At 44.7% G+C, this 24,988-nt stretch overlaps 1 protein-coding gene across 1 annotated transcript in view; it reads left to right on the forward strand.

The window, feature by feature from the left end:
• Positions 1–5,417: 5,417 nt before the first annotated feature.
• OLFML2B (olfactomedin like 2B) overlaps positions 5,418–24,988 on the forward strand; it is a 54,899-nt gene continuing 35,328 nt past the window's right edge. The window contains exons 1-3 of the mRNA XM_007937767.2: positions 5,418–5,591; positions 8,267–8,530; positions 11,279–11,386. Coding sequence (XP_007935958.1) covers positions 5,418–5,591; positions 8,267–8,530; positions 11,279–11,386 — 546 coding nt within the window. The remainder of the gene's footprint in view (positions 5,592–8,266; positions 8,531–11,278; positions 11,387–24,988) is intronic.

Genomic DNA, 24,988 nt, shown 5'->3' on the forward strand with positions numbered 1-24,988 from the left:
TTACTAGAATGGCAGGTGGGGGCAATGCCAGGGGCAGTGAGTGCATCTTGAATTCTGAAAAGTAGGTGACAAAAGTCTCTTACAAGGTGGGGACCAGGTTTTCTGGTCCAATAGAGCCTGGTGGAACCACTGAGACTATCGCCCCTAGCTGCCCTTCAGGTCTGGAATTGAACCCACACCTGTGGTTTCCAGCCAAACAATGTACAGTCATGTGAGTTAAACATTTACCTCAAGTAGACACACGCCCTGGAGAGAACAATCATGGGAGAAAGAATGGCTGCTTATGCACAGGGAGACAGCTCAGGGCACAGGAGAGTATGGAGGGATGGTCACTGGGAAGAGGTAACTATGGGAAGGAAGTGGGAGGGGAGCTGTTGCATTGTAAACTGTGGTCAATGACATGAGACAAAGTATATGTGAACTGCTGTATGGAAAGTGAATTCACTCTGTAAATCTTCACCCAAATCACAATTAAAAAAAAAAAAAAAAGTCTCTTACACATATGAGGAAGATGTGTGGGCTGGGCACTACTGCCATTAACTGCCTGAAAAATGACACACCAAAAGGATTAAGCAGTGGATCAATCTCAGTAAGCACAAACTTTTCCTATTATGAATGTAGAGCTCTGAGATCTGGCCCTGTCCTGATCAATATGACTTTTTTCTAAAATTAACACAGAAAATGTGCTTATTGAATTTGGAAATGACCCAGAACTGAGATGAGACCAAAACAGCAGGATTTCAAAAGGATGGAAATATAAGCCAAAGACATTATCATACTCAGTAAATTGAACATGTAAAGGCCTATATTTGGGCTAAAAAAAAAAAAAAAAAAAAAAAAAAGCCATAGCTGGAAAGCACAGGATGGAGGAAATAAGCATAACAGTTCATGTACAAAAGAAAAGAAAAAGGAAAAAAAATTACATAAAAAATAAATAAATATGAATCATTGGTGCATGCAATGTGACTGCCAAAAAAGCTAAGGCTGTCTTATGATTCATTAATAAAAGAACAGTGCCCAGAAAAAGAGAAGAAATGATTCCAGCATGCTCTAACATCTACTCAAACTGGAGCCTTTCTAGAGAAAAAATAACCAAAATAATGAAGGTTTGGGGAGGCCATTGGGTCTGAGAAATAGGTGAATAACCCAAAACCAAACCAAATCTACTGCCATCGAGTAGATTCCAACTCATAGCGACCCCCACTGGGTTTTCAAGGCAGTAAATCTTTACGGAAGTAGATTGCCCCATCTTCCTTCCACAGAGCAGCTAGTGGATTTGAACTGCAAACCTTCTGGTTAGCAGTCAAATGCCTTAGGCACTGCACCACCAAATCTCCTTTAGACGAATAAAGTGGAGAGAAAAGGTGAAAGAAGTATGCACAGTAAACTTGAAAAAGAGGAAACTTAGTAAGGGGAAGATTTAAAGGGTCTCTTCTTTCTATCTGTTGATAAGTAGAGAAAAACCCTCTTGTGGGAAAGATCGTAGACATCATCTGTGTAGCACCATAGGAATGATCTATTAACAGACTTTAAAAGGAGATATATTGCAAGGATAATCCACTATGGGAGATCAGAAGGGCAGCATTTGCACAGGGAGAAAGGGAGGGAGAAAAGAATGCATAGACAGGAAGGACACAAGGAAAGGGTAACTACAAGGAAGAAGTGGGAGGTGAACTGTTACATTGTGGTAATGTAACCAGTGTCAAAAACAAAATGTGTATGAACTCCAGAGACCCGTCCAAAGTACATGAAATACAGTCTTGCCATCCTCACATCCAAGGAGCTTTCTGGCTGTACTTCTTCCAGGACAGATTTGTTCATTCTTCTGGCACTCAATGGTACATTTTATATTCTTCACCAATATCACAATCCAAAGACATCTTTGGTCTTCCTTATTCGTTGTCCAGCTTTCACATGCATATGAGACGACTGAAAATACTAATCACTTGGGTCAGGTACACCTTAGTCCTCAAAGTGGTATCTTTGCTTTTTAACACTTTCCAAGGGTGTTTTTCAACAGATTTGCCCAATGCAGTATGTCATTTGATTTCTTGACTGCTGCTTCCATGGGCATTGATTGTGTATCCAAGTAAAATGAAATCCTTGACAACATCAATCTTTTCTCTGATTATCATGATGTAGTTTATTGGTCCAGTTGTGAGGATTTTTTTTTTTTTTAATATTTAGGTATAATTCAAACTAAATGCTGTAGTCTTTGATCTTCATCAGTAAGTGTTTCAAGTGTTCTTCAATTACCAAGCAAGGCTGTGTCATCTGCATATCACAGATTGTTAATGAGTCTTCCTCTAATTCTGAGGCCACATTCTTCATATAGTCCATCTTCTCAGATCATTTGCTCAGCATACAGATTTAATAAGTATGGTGAAAGGATACAACCCTCATGCACACCTTTCCTGATTTTAAACCATGCAGTATCCCTGTTCTATTCAAAAGACTGCCTATTGGCCTATGTACAGGATCTACATGAGCATAATTAAATACTCTTGAATTCCTATTTGTTGCAATGTTATCCATAATTTTTTATGATTCACAAAACTGAATTTTCTTTTCTTTTTTTTTAAAGCTGAATTCTTTTGCATGCAATAACACCTTTCTGGTATTCTCTGCTTTCAGCCAAAGGATACAAATAGTGTACTTATGAAGATAATTGAGAGTACATCCAAGACTTACCTTCCTTTCTAGTCTTATTTCCCAGCACTTATTATTATTAATACCCCATTATCTAGTAAAATGGGACTATTCATACTTCCCATTCATTCAGGCAATATATATTGGGTGTCTACTTTGTGTCAGACACTGGATATAATGGTGAATAAAACCAAAGTCCCTGCTCATATGGAGTTTACAATTTAGTGAGAAAGACAGGCACTGGTGAAACAATCCACAAAGGAATATAAAAAGATATAACTCCCGTAATTCTGTGAAGAAGAGGTACATAGTGCTATGTATATATAACATATAACCGAGGAACTACCCTGCTGCTAAGTCAGGGAAGTCTTCCCTGAGAAGTGAATACCAGGCTGAGATCTGCATCTGCACATTAAGGCTCATGTCTCAGCCCATCATGTCCTCACTCCTTCTGCATATGTCACTGTTTTGTTGAAATCTTCCCATTATCCCTGTCCCATCCCCACTGTTGCATGAAATTCTTACTGTCCTTTCAGTAAGACATGATCTGTTATTGTTTGCCGTTGAGTCTGACTCGATTGATTCATAGTGACCCTTTCTTGGGTTTCTGAGGCAGTATCACTATGGAAGTAGATTACCCAACCTTCCTTCCGAGGAGCGGCTGGTGAATTTGAACTGCCAGCCTTCTGGTTAGCAGTCAAGTGCCTTAGGCACTATGCTACCAGCGTTCCCAAGACATGACCTAGTCACCTTTTAAGCCCCATTGAATGGATATCTTCTTACTCTGCTTTGTAATCCACTTACCTCCTGAATCCCTCCTCCACCCAGAAATTCTGGAAGATATAAACTATCTTACCTTTCCATTAAATCTCTGCCAAAAAACACCCAAACCCACTGCCACTGATTTGATTCTGACTCATGGCAACCCCCACCGGGTTTCCAAGGTGGTAAATCTTTCTGGAAGTAGATTGCCTCATCTTCCTTCCACAGAGTGGCTGGTGGGTTTGAACTGTCAACCTTTTAGTTAGCTATCAAAATGTCTTAGGCACTGCACCACCAGAGCTCCTTATTATTAAATGTCTAGGATCCTACTTTATTGTCTTGCACTTAGCCAACACCAGCATTTATTTTAATTGAATTTTTAAACTGCACTTTATAGATATTTGCTTCCACCTACTCCAGAGGAGATTTGACAGTTTATATAGAGGTCTAGGGGTGTGGTGTGTGTGTGTGTGTGTGTGTGTATGTGACATTTCCTCAAGCCCTGACACCCAGAAACTTGTCTGAAAACTGGGATTTAAAAACATATTAGAAATGCATTAATAAGGGTTATTATACTTCTGTCAAATACCATAATTTGTATGAGCTGAAATGTCCTTTGATTATTATAGTCTTTATACCCTATCGTAAGAGGAAAGGTGCTCAAATTCCAAGGATACAGGATACATTTCCGGTCTTTGGAGGGGCCTTGCATCTGTTCCATATTCCCAAGGTGAGAGTTGCCCTGGAAGGCACAGTGCCTTTCCTCACATTCAAATTGTTAAATCTTCACAGTAGGTCTACAAAAGCATCACTAATTAACAAACATCAAACATAAACCAAGACTGTTAGAGCTGATCTAGTGATGGAGACCCTAAGACTTATCCCAAACCATGAAGATAATAAGAGCCGTTCAATAATTTGATTCTCGAAGTAGCAAGCAGCTTCACCCATCCGGACATGCAAACAGTGTCAGAGATTTACAGCTATGCTCCTTATATTTAATATTTAGACAACTCAGGACACACTACAGCAGGGAAGTTCAATAGTTATCCTCTGGGTGGAGGTATTACCAGGTTCTAAGGCTGTGGCAGAGGAAGGAAATTACCAATGGCGCTAAGTTCAAAGCTGCCAGAGAGCAAGTGAGGGAAAAGAAACCCCCCCCAAGAAGAGCAAAGGCTCCTTCTCTCCTGCTTCAGGTGCAACAAAGGGGGGGGGGATACTGAGGGTCGGTATAAGCTGAGACTTGGAGCGAGTCAAAGCGCCTGCCTCACAATTCAGAGTAAACATTCCTCTTGGCAAGGATGAGCACAAGGAATCTCCAAACTGCAGAAGCCCCACTGGGGGTAACTTCTCACCCTTGACCATTTGTAATCAGCTGAAAGGACAGGGGAGCCAGTCCGACGTCACCCCTCGCGGGCGTGCGCGGCGGCCGAACCTGAGTGAGGGGCGGGGTGGGCCGCCCGAGCCCCTGCGCGCTTCCAGGTCCTCCTCCTCCGCGCCGTCACTGGCTGCATCTCCGCGGCCCCGGCACAATAGAGGCTCCGCCCCTCCCTCCACGCGAGCGCTCCGCGGCGCCCTTGTCCAGCCGCTCGCCGCCTGCGCCGTTGCCGCCGTGGGTCCCGCGTCCGACGCCCTGTGCCCAGTCCCCGTGCGTTCCTAGGCTCCCCGCCGCCTCCGCCCGGCCCCTTCCACCTGAGCGCTCTCTTGCGGTGCAGGCGCTCGGTTCGCGGGTGGCCGCTTCCACTTTTCCCCTTCACCTCTTTCTGCCCCGCGCCCTGCTCTCCACTGAGGCTGCACAATCGAGAGGTGCTCGCGTCGGGCAGGCGATGCCCAGGGTTTCTGGGGCACACCATCCTGCCCCGCTCATCTGCACTCAACTCTGGAAAGTGCTCTGAGCAGCTGACCTCAGGGTCCAGCCAAGACATTCTCTCGCCTCAATCCTTGCAGAGACACTGCTTTTCCAGCCGTTCTCAGAAGGGGCCGAGACCCCTCTTGTGGCGTCCCTCATGGCCAAGCCTCTGCTTCTGGTTCTCTGCTTTGCTCTGGTTGTGACGAGGGGCTGGGAACCCAGTATTCCCCCCACAGGGACGAGCGAGCCCCCAGACATGCAGACGGTGGTGCCCACGGAAGATGAGACTCTGCAAAACGAGGCGGACAACCAGGAGAACGTCTTATCTCAGGTAGGATGCTGAGCCTCCCCTCCTGCCCGGGGTTGTGGCAGGAGCCCAGTCCTTGCTGAAGTGTTTTTGTTTAAAAAAAAAAAAAAAAAAACAGGGCAACTGTTTCTTTGTTCATTACCAAAGAGAAAGTCACTTGTTTTTCACTTGTCAGAATATTTTCTTACACAGAGGAACGTGGGTCTTCCTCTCAAAATCACAGGATCTTTCAAGGTTATGGAATCAGGAGAAAGGAAAGAAGGAAGGAAAGACTCCACATAACTCCCTGAGAGGAAAGAAAGAGATCTTTGTGGTTCAAAGGTTGTGAAAAGTACGCTTGTCTGTGTGGCTGTTTGTCAGGATTGGAATGTGAAAACAAGCATGTTGGACAAGAGGCAGATGGTATGACCCATAGGGATATACGTCATGGCACAAGATGAGACATCAGGCAGAAGCTGGGGGCAAAGACAGAACAGCAACGTATGACGAATGTAAAGTGCCCCCTAAACAGATGCTTTGACTGAGGAAATGCCCACATTCCATATATTGGGATAGAGTGGGAATGCAGTTCTGCTGTGGTCTGGCAGACTGTCATTGGGGGCCCAAGTGTCAGATAATAGTGACAAGCTCCATAATGTGTCAGTTTACAAAGTGTTTTCACTCACTACTCAAGACATCTTTACAGCCATTCTATAGATAAGGACAGTGAGCCTTGGCACATTAAAGAATACCAGTAGTGGGCAGAGCCAAGGGTTCTGATAATCTTCAACCCAGTACTTATAACTGCAAGGAGCAATGGTCTCTGTAGTGTTTATTTCATGCTCTTCAGAGCAGTCATGATGATGTGTGATGGGTGTCACCATAATTCTAAGGATGAAGGATGGCCAGGAAAGAATCCCATATCTCTGCCTGCATCTCCACTAAAGCTTGCAGACTAGTGAGCCTTGTCTCCTTCCTGTGGAGGGAATGATCAGCTACACTTTGGGATTTATCAGACACTGGTCTTCTCGTCCTTCCAGTAATAATTATGCCAATGTCTGCCCCATACTCACTTACAAACTCTCATTGACCCCTAAATCAAAAAGACATAAAATTGTGCACATTGGGGCTCTGGAGTATCGTCAACAAAAGTTTTCTTGAAACCCAAGCCTCCTGAAAGAATCCACCCAGGGTCTCTGAGCAGGGTTGTGTAGGAATCTAGATAGTTTCAGGGAGCAGACAGCCACAATTTACTGTCAGCCCATAAAGAGCCACCACGTAAATCACCCTGAACTACAACTCCTTCTTCCACTGATCCATTTTGTATTTGACAACAGCCCAAAAACAAATATTAGTATTAGAAGAAGCTCAACCTTTGCAAGGAAAACGTTATAAGCCTGTTTCCTCCCAGACAGCATCCCAGGAACATTTCCACTCAAACCAACTCAATGTCTGCCTGCCAGGGTCATCAGTCAAACAAAGAAACTGTTCTCTGTGCCTAGAAAGAGAGCCCAGGCTAGTGGGATCCAGGGCCTGTTGGAGAAGAGCCTTTTTCCCAGCAAGTGCCTAGGGCGGGGGCTCCAGAAAGCCTGCTGTTTGTATATTTTCCTGCCCAGGGAGGCTGGCGGGAGGAAGATCTCAGAAGGAAATGTTTGGCATTGTAGAAGATATAAATGCTGCCAGTTTGCTCTCCAGAGTTTGGCCTGGGGTTTGGGTTCAGAAGCTGCTCTTGGAGCCAAATGAACCTTTCACTGATTCTGCTTTACTGTTTTAGGCCAGTCCTTCTCCTCCCACCTCCCTTTCCCACCCCCCTTATATCTCCAAATTCAACCCATCCTTTCAAGACCTAGATCTAATACTCCTTCCGTCAGGAAGTCTTCCCTGGTTCCCTAGCTGGAGCCATTCTGGACATTTAAGCTCCCACTGCACTTTATCTCAGGGAGCTCTGGCATTGCAGTGGTTAAAGCATTTGGCTGCTAACCAGAAGGTTGGTGGCTTGAACCTGAGTGGGAGAAAGATGAGGCAGTCTGCATCTGTCTTTGGAAATCCTGTGAGATTGTTCTACTCTGTCCTTTAGGGTCACTATGAGTTGGAATGGCAGTGGGTGGGCACTTTATCTCTGCCTCCCTGGACACTTACCACTCTCTACTTTGCATGACTGTTGTGTGTACCTCTGGCACTGTAAGCTGCTGGAGGGCACGCTCTCTGTTGACCCCATCTCTGTACCTCTGATAGCACCTAGCACAGTCTGGCACATGGGTGGAACTCAATAAATGTTAAATGAATGAATGAGGATAGAAGCAGGTCTTCTATCTTGATTATCAATGTTCCAGTCCCTCCTTCAACCACTGCTCCTTTCTCTTTTTTAATCCAAACCTGGATTGTAACAAAGGCAAGGGTTATTGAAGGAATGATGGATCTCATCTGTTTTTACCTTTAAATGATGAAAGGCTAAGGCCCCTGGAGAAATCTACAGCTTTCCAAGATAAACCAAGAGAGCTGAACTCTGAGTGCCTTCAAGGAAATGTCAGAGTCAGCAAATTGTGTTGCGATGACCTGTTCACTCCATGGTTCACAGTTGCCTAAGGTCTCTGGCTAGTGCAGGACGTTTGGCAGAGTACATGGTGAACCTTCTTCAGGAGCCTGACTGATGCTTGTGCCTGCATATCCTCAACCCTCTCTCTCTCTCTCTCTCTCTCTCTCTCTCTCTCTCCATTCAGTTGCTGGGGGACTATGACAAAGTCAAGGCTGTGTCAGAGGGCTCAGACTGTCAGTGCAAGTGTGTGGTGAGACCCCTGGGACGAGATGCCTGCCAGAGGATCAATGAGGGGACCTCCAGGAAGGAAGATTTCTACACAGTAGAGACCATCACTTCAGGCTCTTCTTGCAAGTGTGCCTGTGTTGCGCCCCCCTCTGCCCTCAATCCCTGTGAGGGAGACTTCAGGCTGCAGAAACTACGGGAAGCAGATAGCCATGACTTGAAGGTAGGCTGGTATGGGTCATTACCATGGGTGAGATGCTCAGGACCCACGAGTCCAGCAGAGGCATTGCTGGAGACCATAAGACTTTTGAATAGGAGTCCAGGCCTTGGTCCCTAGCATGTTGTGTGTGAATTCAAAGCTGATAATCTGGTAAAGTGGTCATTTGCAGCTCTGTGTCTGGGGTGGATGTTGAGAGCAAAGTAGCCTGCTTCTCCTTATGAAGCCAGGGATGCCAGGCCTGTGAGCAGCTGCAAGGCCCAGCCAGCCAAAAGAACTTGATATTCTCTAGAAGAGCTGCTATGATTTGCTGCCAGCCCAGCATGCACCCTGAAAAGATGAGAGATATACAGAGAGGAATGAACTTGCAGTCCTCAACACTAGACAGGGGTGGCCCACGTAGACTGAGGCCTGCTTTAGGCCCAGTCATCAGCCTATGATATGCTCCACAGGGTGGGGTATCTCAGGCCTCACCTGGGGCAGCCCTGTTTGTTGGCTTAGGGCTTTGTATGATCCTGCACGTTCACATTCATTTGCAGTGTGGTGTAGTGGAATGAGCTTTGTTTTGAAGTCTGACAGATTGGGTTCAAATTGTTGCTCTGCTACCACTTACTGAGTAATCCTACTTAAGTTATTTAACTTGTTTGACCTCAGTTTCCTTGAAAAAAATGTAGAAATAACATCTACCTTTTGGAGTTGTTTTGAGAATCAGTGAGATGACAACTATTGAGTACTTGGCACAATGCCTCGACATATAATTGTAGTTGTTAGGTGCAATTGAGTCAATTTTTACTCATAGGGATCCCATGTGACAGAGTAGAACTACCCCATAGGGTTTTCTAGGCTGCAGTGTCTAAGGCATTTGATTGCTAAGCAGAGGTTGGTGGTTTAAAGCCACCAGCAGCTCCATAGAGGAAGATGAAGCAGTCTACTTCTGTAAAGATTTATCACCTTGCAAACCCAGTGGGGATCACTATGGGTTGTGATCAACTCGATGACAGTGGGTTTTTGGTTTGAATCTTTACGGGAGCAGCACATTAGGTCTTTCTCCTGAGGAGCCACTAAGTAGGTTTGAACCACAGACCTTTCGGTTAGTAGCTGAGCACTTAATCGTTGTGCCACCAGGGTTCTTTGACATATAGTTACCAAAAATAAAACCAAATCCACTGCTCTCAAGTTGATTCCAACTCATAGTGACCCCATCGGGGTTCCAAGGCTGTAAATCTTCGTGGAAGTAAATTGCCTTATCTTCCTTCCACGGAGTAGCTGGTGGGTTCGAACCACCAGTCTTCTGGTTAGCAGCCAGATGCCTTAGCCACTGCACTGCCTGAGTTCCTTTGACATATAGTTAGGACTCAATAAATATAAGTTACATGAATGACTGGTCTTGTAAGCACCAGTGCTGGTCCTGGCACTTGATACACACTCAGTGACTGGTAGCCACTTTAATGTCTTTAAACAGAATTGTTTTTACCAGTACAACAGTGGCCCCAGGACTTGGCCACTTCACTCAGAACTGCAGCTCTGCCATGAACCTGGTTTCTGAACCAAGTACCACAGTTACCCACTGATATGATTGAACTCTTGGGGGCTTTTGGAATAACAGCAGGCAAAAATTTCTTTTAGGAATCAGAAAATCATCACAGTACAAACTAACCAAGCTACCCTGGCTCTTACCCAGGATTTGACTATCTTCCTTTGGTGGGGAAGAATCTCATACATGAGAGTCTTCATCTGGAAGTAATGCTGGAAGATTAGTGGGGAGCAGAGATCCTGAAAGTCCCTGCCAAGGGACGGGTCTGTGGCAGGGAGGCTCAGTTTAAGCATCTCGCATCTCACCCCTTTGCTTGTACTCTGAATGCCCTGGATGCCACCAGAGCCTCAGCCACCTTCCTCCTAGGGACTCTGTACTGGAAAGGAGGACAGTATTGAAAAAACTGAGAAGATCTGGGTGCCCTGTGGCAACCTCAGAGTTGGGTCATTGGGTCTCTTTTTACCTCAGAGTCAGTTTAGCTATTAATACTAAGGAAAAACCTGTTAGCCTTCAATGGACAATGAAGTTGAGTGTTTCAGAAGCATATCCTCAAGGTAGTGAAGTTTATAAGCCAATTTGTTGAGTATTTATAGATTACCTATTATAGGCCAGGTACTGTGCTAGGTATCTTGAGGAAACAAAGATGAATAGGCACTACTTTCAAGGAAATCACAGTGTAGTAGGAAAGAAACATGTATGCAGTTAATAGATTTAATGAAAGATGTATAATCAGTTTGGAAGGAGTCCTGGTGATGCAATGGTTAAGCACTTGGCTACTAACTGAAAGGTTGGTGGTTTCCACCCACTCAGTGGCCCCACAGGAGAAGAGCCCTGGTGATCAGCTCCCCTCAAGATTACAGTCTAGAAAAGCCCAAGGGGCAGTTCTGCTCTGTCACATGGGGTCACTATGACTCAAAATCCACTTGACAGCACCCAAAACAATAACAATTTGGTGAAGATGTCTAGACTTCAGACTTTACTTGTTCTTGCAGGACTCTCCCATTATCTTACCCAACTATTCTGGAAGGCAGAATACAGCTATACCATTGTGCTTGTCTCTGTGACCACTTACACTAATGCCAGTTTCCTAGGGCCTATCTCTCAATTCCTGGCTAGTGGTTTCCTTGTGGAGCCTCCAAAGATGGAGGTCTGAAAGGAAACTCCTCTCTCTGTGGTCTTTCTGCCCCATCCCTGGGCTAACTCTCTGCCTTGTTTCATAGCTCTCCACCATCATTGACATGCTAGAAGGAGCTTTCTATGGCCTGGACCTCTTGAAGTTGCATTCGGTCACCACCAAACTGGTGGGGCGAGTGGATAAGCTGGAAGAGGTAAGGAAGAGTCTGGGTGTCTGGGTTTCCATATCTTTTTGTCTTGATCAGGCCCAAGAGTGAATCAAACTTCCAACAATATTTTTTCAGAAAATAAGTTCACCCTTACTAGACTTAACCCATTCTATTCTCTGGAAAGGAAAAATAAACATAAACATTCACTCAAAAATCCTACCAAATTGTTGGTTTTACTACCTTCATATATGTGTGTGTGTGTGTGTATACACACACACACACATATATGTATGTATATACTATGTATACATGTATGTATAAGGAGCTCTGGTGGCATACTGCCTAAGGCATTTGACTGCTAACCAGAAGGCTTGCAGTTCAAACCCACCAGCCTCTTCCTGGAAGGAAGACTGGGCAGTCTACTTCTGTAAAGATTCACTGCCTCAGAAACCCAAAGGGGGTTGCTATGAGTTGGAACTGACTCCATGACAGTGAGTGTTTTTTTTTTGTTTTGTTTTGTTTAAAAAAAAAAAAACCAACCCACTGCTGTGGAGTTGGATCTGACTCATAGCAACCCCTCCTTGGGCTTCCAAGGGGTATCGCTACGGAAGTGGATTGCCCAACCTTCCTTCTGAGGAGTGGCCGGTGGGTTTGTACTGCCAGCCTTCTGGTTAGCAGTCAAACGCCTTAGGTACTATGCTACCAGAGCTCCCTAGTTTGGTTTTCATATGTATGTGTATAGGTGTATATATATGCATATATGTACACACAGGGAACTCTGGTAGCGTAGTACCTAAGGCACTAGACTGCTAACCAGAAGGCTAGTGGTTCATACCCACCAGCCACTCCTCAGAAGGAAGATGGGACAATCTATTTCTGTAGTGATACTGCCTCGGAAACCCAAGGAAGGGTCACTATGAGTCGGGTCCGACTTGACGGCACATAACAACAACAACAACAATGTACACACACATGCACACATATATACTCCCATACCACATAACCAATGTATTTCTATTTTTACCTTGAGTTCCAGGGAACTCAGCACTAAATGAAATGTAAAAGTTTGATAATAAGCATCTTACCTCTGGTTTTAAGATGGAGTCATCTTCTTCCTAGGCATATGGTTGTTAATTTCTTGTTTTGCTTTTATTTTTTCAAACTGTCCTGGTGCATGCCTTTGTGTGTGTATATGTCTATGCTGTGTGTGTATGTGAAAATACAAATTTTTGCAAGTACAAATAATTTGTGAAAATACAAATTATTATAAAACAAACACTCACGTGACCACCACCCAGCTCAAAAAGTAGAGTCACATCAACACCCTAAGAGCCACTCATGTACCCTTTCCTACTCACAACACCCCACCAGCCAGGTGGCCACTGTCCTGTTTTGTTAATCTTTCGTGCTATTCTTAATTTTACAATCTGAGGGTGCATCTCTAAATATAATAGTTGTATCTATTTTTGAATTTTAAATATAGAGACTCTTGGAAACCCAAGGAGGGGTCGATATGAGTCGAGTCCGACTCGATGGCATATAACAACAACAACAATATATGTTGGGGGGAAGGTAATGTATCTCAAATCTATTTTGGATTAAGAACAGATAAACATTATTACAGTGAGAACTGTGAGAGCTGGAACTTGATTACCTTATTTTTCCGAGTCTTACAAGTTTTCACCCTTAACAGTGTTCAGTGTTACCACTTTTCTATTTCTCTTTTTAGTGGAAAATATTTTGAGTTTTCCTTCTCTGACATATTTTTGCCTTACAAAGGTTCTGGCTTTTGCAGATTTTACTGTATTATTAAACAATGTTCCCTTTTGGAAAACAGCTCAACCTCATCACTACCCCCACCACAACACACACACACACACACACTGGTAATGAATCAATAAGTAATATTCACAGACAGAAATACCACATTATTCTGACTGGGTTCCAGGGAGGTGTACAGCTGGTGTATAGTTTTAATCTTAGTCGTGTTCAATGGGACATAGAAGTTGTTCCAGACACGACATCAATGTTGATATTAAATTTTGTTGCTGTAACCCTTTAACATAGAAATAAGAAATAATTCAGTCTCCAGAAAAGTAAGAATCATCATTCATCCTTATTGGTAAGAAGCTTATGGGTATGTTCCTTTGACTGGCATCTAGTTCCTGGAGTAATAACTGAGGCAGTGATTCAAAGAGCTGCTGCTTCAAGTAGAAAGCTGTTTCATTAATTTTTAGAGTGTTCCTATAATTGGTAAATGTAATAACAGAGTGACTATAAATACATCAATATTCCTCATGAAAAAGTGGGTTTTGGAAGTCTACCATGGAGGAGCTAAGGTTCCCTGACAAGTGTGTTAGTAGATGTAGGATGTGAAAAAAGGTAAATGTCCTAGTTTGTAGCAGAGAGAGCACTGGACTAGGGATCAGGAAAGAACATATTGGGGCAGATCACATCTGAGTCTGACTTTCACCCCCTTTAAAGTAGCAATGGAATAGCTCTGGTGTTACAGTGAAGCACATGGCCACTAACTTTGCAGGAGGAAGATGTGGCAGTCTGCTGTAAAAAAATTACAGCCTTAAAAAAAAAAGTACAGCTCCAGAAATCCTATGGGGCAGTTCCACTGTGTTCTATAGGGTCGCTATGAGTCGGAATAAACTCAACAGCAGTGGGTTTGGTTTAAAGTAGGAGTGGTAGCCTACCTAGTTTGCAGGATTACTGAGGAGGTACCAAAAAGAAAAAACAAAACAGTTGCTGTCCAATCGATCCTAACTCATGGAGAACCCCTGTGTGTCAGAGTAGAACTGTGCTCCACAGGGTTTTCAGTGGTTGATTTTTCAGAAGTAGATTGCCAGGCCTTTCTTCCACTGTGCCTCTGCATAGACTGAAACTTCCAACTTTTCAATTGGCAGCTGAGCACATTAACTGTTTGTACCATCCAAGGACCTGTGTTGAGGGGTAAAAGGTGAACTAATCATGAAAATACTTTAAAACAGTTAACTAAAACAAGGTGCTTGGGCTATAGCCAAGGAGTGAGTGGTACAAACAGTCCAAAGCTGATTTGCCAAGCAAGCTGGGACAAAGATGACAACATATTGTAGTTGCGAGAATTAGTTTCAGCACACTGTTTCTGCTCCTAAAAATGTTCCCAGCAAGTGAGCACCAGTTTCTTCTCCATACACCCTAAGGCTTGGCTCCTCCAGTGGTGTGATGAAGTATTTTTTGAGTATGGCCATTTTCTCTGGGATGGTTGGTAGGTCCACAGTTACTTCAGTTCCCAAGGTGTGATAAGAGAACTCAGCTTTGTAGGATGGTCAAATTGAGGCTCCCTGAGACAACCAGGCCGTTGGCACCTTGAGTCTCCTTTCCCAATGTCAACAGCTATTTGATGAGATTGGGAATGGCTGACACCATCCCAATACCAATGGGGCATAGCCTACCCACCAACTTCATGTAGTCTTGGGACATCTCATATTTAAAACCACTTTCTGGTCCTTTCAGAATAGTTACAAAAGAATTAAATCAGGATCCAACACTATAAAGAACCTCTGTTTCCCTTGGCCCCAGAAATGTCCAAACTTCCCATGCCTCTTTATAAGAGGATTGCATTTCCACAGGAACTGAGGGATGGCAGCCACCTTTTCTGCTTTCTCCCAACCTTGGCAGCCACCTGGTTCTCATTCTCTCTGGTGAACGCAGCCTGGAAAAGATAGCCCAGGATACAACATAGAGCTCCTTGGGGCCAGGTCAGGCACTCAGTCTGGGAAGGCCATGGGCTGGACTTTTCAAGGGCCATCACCTGTTTTACATCTTTGTCCAGCTGAGCCCTCCTTGCTAACAATGGATAGGTGTGTGGGTGCATTTGGTGCAATGCCACTGCTTTTGCATAATGATGTCTTGTGTGCAATCACATGATTGCTGGGATTTTTAGTTACATCTCTTTCAAAACTACAGTATGTTCAGTAGCAAAATCCATTTATAAAAATATTAATCCCTTATATGTGTATAGCATTTTACTCTTTTTAAAGCATTCCATATATATTAGGCCACTTGTTCCTGTGAGCAGGGCAGAGTATGAGGCCTGAGGAAGTTAGGTGACTTGCCTAAGATTATGGTGCTAGGAAGTATAGGGCTGAGCTCAGGCATTCTGGTGCTTGGTCTAGGGCTCTTTCTAGTCAACCCTGCCATTTTCCTTGAATCATTGCTATCTGCCTTGCAATCATTAGTTTTCCCTCACCAGAACTTACAACAATAGCTCTTCCAAGGGAATTTCTGGGCAGAACCATGGCTGTATTAGTGAAGTTCCCATCTAGGGACAAAGCTCAGTCTTAGGTCAGTGAGTGATTTCCCAGAACGAGGCAGTCTGAGGTGCCCAGGGTGACTCCTCCAGGGTGCTGTGGTGTGACACTAGAATCTTCCAGTGGGTCACAGACTTCTGAGCCCATAGAGTATAGCATGGTATCTCAGCTTGAAGTCTAACTACCTGTGTCCTGGTTTGTACTGACTGATTCTGTCTGACTCTGTCTACAGTCTTCAGTAATTGAAAAGGCAGAATGTTAGGTAAATGGAAAAAACACTGCCTCTCCAGACTGGCTGTGCAGGAGAAGTGGAAGTAAAATTTTGCTCCTGATCCTGGGGTATTCTTGAATCCCACGGGGAGTTCCTTGGAGGTCAGACAAAATAAAGGGAGTCAGATTGGAGGGGCATTTTGCCCAAAGTAAGATCAGTGCTTGGCAGTATAAGCAGGCACATGTGTGTACCCTCACCTCGGGTACATAGGAGGATGTAGGAATGGAAACTCCATCAAAGGTGAAAGGTGAAGGAAGGAGAGAGAAATGGAATCTGAACTGTTCAGTCTCACATCTTGTAAAATCAGCTCCAGGAGTTCTGCTTGGTGGAGGGATTGTTGTTAAACTTTTGTTTTAAATTATGAAAACTAACAAATCCACAGAAGAGTGCATGAACAATGAATGTACAGCTTAACAAATTATTATAAGGCAAATACCAACATAACCACCACCCAGCAAGAGAAATAGAGCCACAGCAACACTTCTAGAGCCCCTCACATTCTGTTTCCTACTCACACCCCCTCCTCAAAGGTAGCACAATCCTAATTTTTCTGTTAATCATCTTCCTTGCTCTTTATCTATAGTTTTACCATCTAAGGATACATCCCTAAATAGGATAAGTTTGTTTGTTCTTGACCTTTAAATATATAGACCCTTACAGAATTGTGTGCCTTGAACTTCCTTTATTCAACTTTCAGTTTTTAATACTTACCTATGTTATTTTTGTGTCTTGTAGTTCATTCATTTTTATTGCTGTGTGACTACACCACAATTTATTTATCTTTTCAACTGATGATGGGTATGGAGGTGGTTTCCAGTTTCATAATTCATAATAACCCCCATGAACAGAACATCCCTGTACACTGGCCCATGAATATACACATTTCTCTGTGGCATATAATTAGGAATGGAACTACTAAGTCACTAACTATGTTTATCTTTAACTTTAGAAGGTACTGTTTTCCAAAGTGGTACTAACAAGTTTACAGTATAAACTTGTATTCACACCCAGCGGGGTGTGAATGTTCTTGTTGGTCCATATACACCTTCACCAACACTTGATATCATCAGACTTTCTAATTTTTGTCAGTTTGGAGGCTGTGTCTTTTCACTGTGTTCCAAGAAAGTAACTCCCAAAACATCTTGCCCATCCATCTATGGAAGAAGTAACAGCTGAGGTGGTCAGCAGTCCAAGAACTTTCATGTGGTGGACCCAGGCTGATCCTCTTCAGAGAGGGTCTGGGAAGGGAAAGGGGGTGCAGGAAGATGGGTGTGTGTTGGAGTTGGGTGGGGGCAGTTTGCACAAAGCATAGGTACCAGAAGAGATGGGAATTAGAAGTCTAGAAGGAAAGTCTTTAGCTTCCAAAGACAAACCTTGTTTATCGCATATAGGCTGGCTGGGGCACTGATTCAGCTCAAAAAATGACTTTCACCCTGAGCTCTCAGTGCGCCTGGAGACCCAGAGACTTGTAAGCTGCCCCGGCCTAAAAATGGATTCTGAAGGTAAAGGGAGCAGAGGCATTGAGTATAACATGTAGTACCACAAGTTGCTCCAGGAACAGAATTATTACCAAAATAGGGGGAAAAAAATAAAAGGTAAACAGAAGGACAGGTCATTAAAATAATCTTTTCTAGCATCAAGGCCTTTGTTGGATTAATGCATTCCCAATGTACTTAATGCCCTAATTTGCATAAAAATTGCATTTTTTTTTTTTGTCAAGAAGTGCCCCACCTCCACTTAGCTGCAGGAGACCCATAATCATTTGTTAAGTACTTGAATATACTGTGACTGTGTACACATTTGCCTTTGTAGATGTGTGAGTGTATGTCCCATGCTCTTAAAATAGATGCATGTGTATAAGCTTCCTGCAGTGTGATTTCTGTTGCTGACACCCTGCCTCTTCTGCCCTCTTGTGTGTGTGACTCTTCGTACCTGCTGAAGTTTGTAAATCCTGTCCTTGAGCACAGAAAAAACCACAGATAGCCACCAGGAAACCTTGTATGTGAGCTGCAGCCTTTTCTCCTGGTAATGTTGCATTCAAGCAAGAGCTAAAGTCTACAGGAGATTTACCAGACCCTGGATGATCACCTCTCCAAAATGTGCTGGCACAGGCACTGCTGAGGGCTTTTCCTCCAAACCTATGGATTTGATGGCCTTTGTGTTTCTGGTCTGGAAGGCATGAACAAAGGAGCATTCCTGACCTTGTTGTTGTTGTTATGGGCCATCGAGTCGGACCCGACTCATAGTGACCCCTCCTTGGGTTTCTGAGGTGGTATCGCTATGGAAGTATATTGCCCAACCTTCCTTCCGAGGAGTGGCTGGTGGGTTTGAACCGCCAACCTTCTGGTTAGCAGTCAAGTGCCTTTACGCACTGCGCTACCAGAGTTCCCATTCCTGATCCTAGAGATAGGTGTATCTTTTTTATCATCAAATGGGAAAAATGTGACTTTCATCTGTGCAGATTGTGGGTTAAAAGATTTGTCTCTTCCAGCCTCCCCCTATCACCCACCCTCTACTTCTACCAAGATACCCCAAGTGCTTACCCCCTCTCCCAATCAAATCTGCTTTCATGGAAGGGTTTGTTGGAAGTCCTTTCATCTGTCTCCTTACTCATATGCAGCCTTGAAAAAGAGTGTCAGTCATCCTGTCTGGCCTCAGTGATCTCACTGGTGAAAAGGGAGATGGTTGGATGATGTTTCTAAGATATGCATTTTAGTTCTAACATTATTTAGTTCTTTTTTCGAATTAATGAATTCAAGCCAATTTTTTTTTTTCCTGGGATTATAGCTATTTCAAATCTGTTTCTCCCTGTGGAATGAAAGGTTTTAGTCTTGGCTAAACAGCTTATAGGCCATGTGAGGGAATTTGTGTATTTCAAGGGGTAAGCTTACCCCCTATATAGAAATTCATTGTCAATGCCCTGGGACTTCCTGCTCTTTATTTTTCTGCTGCTCCTTCCAGGCTGTGGACTCCTGGAGGGCAACCCGAGTCTAAGTCATCTTTGTTCCCCAGGTCTTAGCCTAGCACTTGTTGTGGAATAGATACTCAACAGCTGTTTGGTTGGGTGAGTGAGTGAATGCTACAGCTGGGAGCCTGTCTGCAGCCAGGCCTGTCTCCATCAGCTGTGGTCAGAGGAATTGTGCTGGGCTTGCCTGTCCTGCCCATCAGGAGCACCGGCTGCTTTCAGCTGCTTCCCACCTGTCTAGTTCTTACCAGGGGCTGGAGGCAGCTGTTGGCTGGGGCAGCTGTTCTAGGCCATCTGGTCCTCATTGTATCAGGGAGTGCTCAGAGGGAGGAAGACAGGGCAAAGTTGACAGGAACTGTGAGCCCTCACATCCTGGGTCTGCTTACCCCCAGTTCAATAACACAGGAGCTCCCTTCTCCTCTCCTCTCAAGCTTGCTATCTGCATCCAAGCCCCTGTGTGCATCTAGCCACATACTGGTGGGGCCTGACACCCATAGGCCTTCCCAGGCAGCCTCCTCTGATGCAGCAGCATATCCTGGGCCAAGGTTTGGTGCAGCTACAGTCAGTGTGTCTTTCCCATGAATACCAGCCTTAGGCTCTTGCCTTCCTCCTTGCTCTGGCCACACCAAGCGTTAACCCTTCCTTTTCTACTGCCTGTCTGATACTGAGACCTCCAGAGCCAGTCCTGCTCCTGGTTTACCTACATTTAGCCCAAGCCCTATTTTATGCCAGGCACTGTGACCTGTGCATCATCTCATCCATTCTCCACACCAAGGTGGTGAGGAAGGTATCATGATTCCTTCCTTTTTGTAACTGAGGTCTAGAGAGGTTTCATCCTTTGCCTTATGTGGTTACATAACCAAGTGGTGATGGGGTGGGTTTTACACATGGCCTCTGAAGCCCAGAACCTGCCCTCCACATGTATCCCTCTCCTGGTTCTGGTGGGGAAAACAAGACCACACAATACTGCCTGCAGCTCTGCACTGTAGTCATCTTGCCCACTGGTCCCAATGGTTTCAGCTTAAGTTACTACATGGTCTCACCCAGGCCCACCCACATTCTTCCCACACCTTGACAAGGTTCGGATGCAGTCTATCCATGAAGCCCATTCCTCTGGTCTGCACACCTGATTGTGTTGGCCCTCCATAGCTCTATACAGCCATGTTCTGACATCTGTGCCTACCCCTTCTGGCTGCCAAAGGTACCTCCAACTCTATCTGCGCTTTGGTTCCCCTGCCTCATTTGTATGCTTCCTCCCCACTGGTACCCCAGTATCTGGCTATGCCCACCACTTGACATGTGTCTCCATCTGACCACGTGGATTGCTCTTAGCACACACCCTCCAATACCCAGCTGCATTCCCTTGTGGCATGTGGCATTTGTCCTGTGAACACCTCTCAGGGTCCTTGGCTCTGTCTGGCCTAATGACTCATAACACAGTTCCCAGATCTTCATTTGCTGGGGTTGGCTGTGTCCAGCAATCTGTACCAGGTTTCTCCCACATTCCTCTCCCTCTTTTCTCTTCACTACACCAGGATATTTGGCAGGGCTGCATGGTGCGCTTGCTTCTGCCAGATAGGCACTCTTCCCGCCCCCTCTGCCACATTGCTAGCATGGCCCAAGAGCCAAGTTGCACACACTATAAATGTCATGGTTGCAGCTGTCCCCTAGGGAGGAGCCTGAGGCATGAGGTCATGGGCTCACCCTCCTGCCAGGGCAGGACTGAGAGCACCCTGTGTGGGCAGCATGCCCTGCACCTCCTGAGAAAGTCCCCACAAGAGGCCCCTGGGGTAAGGAAAGCAGAGCCAGGAGAAGCACAGAGCTCCACAAGGCTAGCACTCTCAGGGCTGGAGGTGGCTGGGAGTGTGTGTGTGTGTGGGGGGGGGGTGGTGCGGCTAAGGAGAGGCAGGCACTGCTGCTGCCCTGGGGACACCAGCTGGCTGGGCCATGCGGGCTGATGGGGTGATGCCACTGCCAGCCTGGTGTTTATTCAGGCGGCTGACAGGCTTTGCCATGTCCCATGAGGGGGATAAATTGTATTGCTCCTCTGGGCTTTCGGCACCAGGCCTGCCTCAAACCCTCCTCTGTGGAAATCCAGAATCATGGCTTCTTAGTGAAACCAGAAAGGGGATTTGTAGAATTAAAAAATCAGTGAGAAGGGAGCCCTCTAGGAGCCTAGAAACCCCAAGACCTGGGGGGCAGGAACTATATCAACAGGGCCACCCCTTCTCCTCACAGTGACTATGAATGGCCAGTGCTGTTTCAGGGTGTTCAGGAATCAGCAGGGTCTTCTTTTAAATAGTGAAGATGTTTAGACCAAAGCCAGTCCACCCAGAGTTATCAGCACTTTTTAGTGTAGCCCTACGCCCATTGCTGGGAGTCCTTGGATGGTACAAACAGTTAAGCGCTCAGTTACTGTTATAGATTGAATCATGCTACTTCCTCCCTCCTTAAATCCTAACTCCTGTTCCTATGATGTAATCTCATTTGGGAATAGGGTTTTCTTTGTTTTGTTACTGAGGCCATTATCAGTGTAGGGTGTGTGTTAAAACAATCACTTTTTCCATATAAAAGAGCAGATAAGGCACAGAACCAAGCAAACATGACATGGGGGAAAGATAGAGGCCTCGTGGAGATCTCCAAGGAGCACACCAAGAAGAACCCTAGAGAAGTCAAGGATTTTCTCCCAGAGCAAACAATGGAAACCTTCCCCTAGAGCTAGCACCCTGAGTTAAGACTTCTAGTCGCCTAAACTGTGAGAAAATAAGCCACCCACTTACGGTAACCAGGTAGTCCCCTACTTACAATGGGTTCTATCCCAATGACTCTATGTTAGTCACTTCTCGTGTAAATCAAACACCTCTCTCTTTTTTTAATTGTTAATGCCTTTTATTATCAGTATCTTTAAAAATGTGATCGTTATGTATCTTTTGGGATTGGGAACGTTGTAATATAAATGTACAGATATGATGACATCAGCAAATTACATAGTGCAACATTGTATGTAGTACATATTACTAACAATAAGCAAAAAAATGGGTGGTCCTAAGTGCAGTTTGTTGTAACCAGAACACATCGTAAGTCCAGGATTACCTGTATTTCTGTAACAGCAGCACTAAGGAACTAACACAGCTGCTAACCAAAGAGTTGGTGTTTTGAGTCCACTCAGAGGTGCCTCAGAAAAAAGGCCTGGTGATCTGTTTCCAAAAAATCAGTCATTGAAACCCTGTGGAGTATAGTTCTGCTCTGATACACACAGGGTTGCTAGGAGTCAGAGCCATTCTGTGGCCCCTGGTTTTGATGTACCCGTTGCTGCTAAGCAGGTGTGGGCACAGCTCAGTTCCCACCTGAGAGAAGCATTGTCGACCTTGCTTAGGAGCCATCCCTGCATCTGCCCTGTCACTCTGATTTAGTTTCTTTATGGACTTTCCACTGGTTGATGTTTACGTGTTTATTTGTTTCTTGCTTGCTTCCCCCTAGTGGAGGGTGGTTTTCATCAGAGCAAGATTCTCCTGGGTCTTGCTCACATGGACCCCTCAGCACCTAGAATGGAGCACATTACTGTTTTTTGAAGAGGTAACACATCGCATCCCTGCACTTGGTGGGCTTCATCATCTGTTTCAGGGTCTGAGAGCTACAGGAGGGAGATGCCTGGTTTGTCTCTTCACGGGTGCCTGTGGACAGACAGAAATGCTTGACTCTCACTGAACAGCCAGCAGGTTTTCCTGTTGGCCCCAGAAAGGACTTGGCTCTTATAAAACCACCTCTCTCCCACATCTCTTCCTCTTTTCCAGCAGCTGCACCCCAACCTTCCTAGGTTTATGGTAGAATTCCTCCAGTTTTAATAATATGTATGCAAAGCTTCTGGAGATCATGTTAGAAATGCAGATTGTGATTCAGCAGGTCTGGGTGGGGCCTGAGAATCTGCATTTCTCACAAGCTCCCAAGTAAGTCTGATAGTGCTGGTGTATGACCATAGCTGAAGTAGCAAGGATTTATAGGGGTCCAGAATTCCTACAAGGAAGGCCTGGTGGTACAATGGTTACATGCTTGGCTGCTAACTGAAAGGTTGGCAGTTTGAACCCACAAGCCTCTCTGGGAGAAAAGACCTAGCAATCTACTCCTATAAAGATTACAGCCTTGGAAACACTATGGGGCAGTTCTGCTCTGTTTTATAGGGTCACTGTGTGTTGGAAATGACTCAGTGACACATAAAAAACAGCATTTCTGTATTTCTTTTCATATGTATTTTCTCCTCTCCCATACCCCGAAAAACCAAAAACCAAACTCACTGCTATCGAGTTGATGTGACTCATAGAGACCCCTCCTTGGGTTTCCGAGGTGGTATCTCTAAGGAAAGGGAGCCAGGAAAGGGAGGGAGCAGGAGTGGCCTCAGGGACCTCAGGAGTGGCAGGATATTCAGGTAAAAAAAGGGGCAGGAGGCAAGGCTAGGCCCCAAGCCCCCTAGAGCCAGGAAAAGGAAGGAGCAGCCGGGGACCACAGAATGGTAGGTTCCAGGTAGGAATTAGGTAAGGGGAGGGCGCAGAGGTTTCCAACAGCTAAGGGAGACAAATTTGTCAGTTTGTCCTCCTGTGAGGCTTGTACGTTGCTGTGAGGCTTGAGGCTGTGCCACTGGTGTATCAGACACCAGCAGAGTTGCACGTGGTACACAGGTTTCAATAGAGCTCACAGACTAAGACAGACTAGGAAGAAGGAGAAGGCCATCCACTTCTCAAAAATTGGCCAGGGAAAACCTTACAAATAGCAGAAAAACACTGTCTGATACATTACTGGGCAACTTTATGAATAACTTGGAAACATTGTCCAAAACAGTGCAGGAAGATGAGCCCCTTGGGTCAGAAGGCACTCAAAATAGGACTGGGAAAGAGCTGCCTCATCAGAGTAGAACCAGCCTTAATGATATGGATAAAGTAAGTCTTTCAGGAACTCCATGTGCTGACATGGCATGACTCAAATTGAGGAGAAACAGCTGCAAACATCCATTAATAATCAGAACATGGAATGTACAAAGTATGAATCTAGGAAAATTGGAAGTTGTCAAAAATTAAATGGAAAACATAAAGATTGATATCCTAGGCATTAGTGAGCTGAGATGGACCAGATTTGGCCATTTTGAATCAGACAACCATATGATCTACTATGCCAGGAATGACAAATTGAAGAGGAATGGTGTGGCATTCATCATCACAAAGGATGTTTCAGGATCTGTCCTGAAGTACAATGTTGTAAGTGATAGGATAATGTCCATATGTCTACAAGGAAGACCTGTTAATACTACTATTACTCAAATTTATGCACCAACTACCAAAACCAAAGATTAGGAAATTGAAGACTTTTATCAACTTCTGCAGTCTGAAATTGACCAAACATGCAATCAAGATGTGTTGCTTATCACTGGTGACTGGAATGCAAAAGTTGGAAACAAAGAAGAATCACCATTGTTCTGATAATTAATGGATGTTTGCCGCTGTTTCTCCTCAATTTGAGTGGTGCCATGTCAGCAAATGGAGTGCCTAAGGCACTTGACTGGAATGCAAAAGTTGGAAACAAAGAAGAATCACCAGTAGTTGGAAAATTTGCCCTTGGTGACAGAAATAATGCTGGAACTCCCATGGTAGAATTTTGCAAGACCAATGACTTGTTCATTGCAAACACCTTTTTTTCAACAACACAAATGGTGGCTGTACATGTGGACTTCACCAGATGGAACACACAGGAATCAGATTCACTACATCTGTGGCAGAGGCGATGGAGAAGCTCAATATCTTCAGCCGAAACCAGGCCAGGAGCTGATTGTGGAACAGACCATCAACTGCTCTTATGCAAGTTCAACTTGAAGTTAAAGACAATTAAAACAAGTCCACGAGAGCCAAAATATGATCTGGAATATATCCCTCCTGAATTTAGAGAACATCTAAAGAATAGATTTGATGCATTGAACACCAATGACCAGAAACCAGATGAATTGCGGGATGACATCAAGAGCATCATCCATGGAGAAAGCAAGAGGTCACTAAAAAGACAACAAAAGAAGAAAAGACCAAAATGGATGACAGAAGAGACTCTGAAACTTGCCCTTGAATGGAGAGTAG

Source organism: Orycteropus afer, unplaced genomic scaffold, assembly GCF_000298275.1.
Source record: "Orycteropus afer afer isolate SDZICR_OR568_19922 unplaced genomic scaffold, OryAfe1.0 scaffold00044, whole genome shotgun sequence".
In the NCBI taxonomy this organism is placed as follows: Eukaryota; Metazoa; Chordata; class Mammalia; order Tubulidentata; family Orycteropodidae; genus Orycteropus; species Orycteropus afer.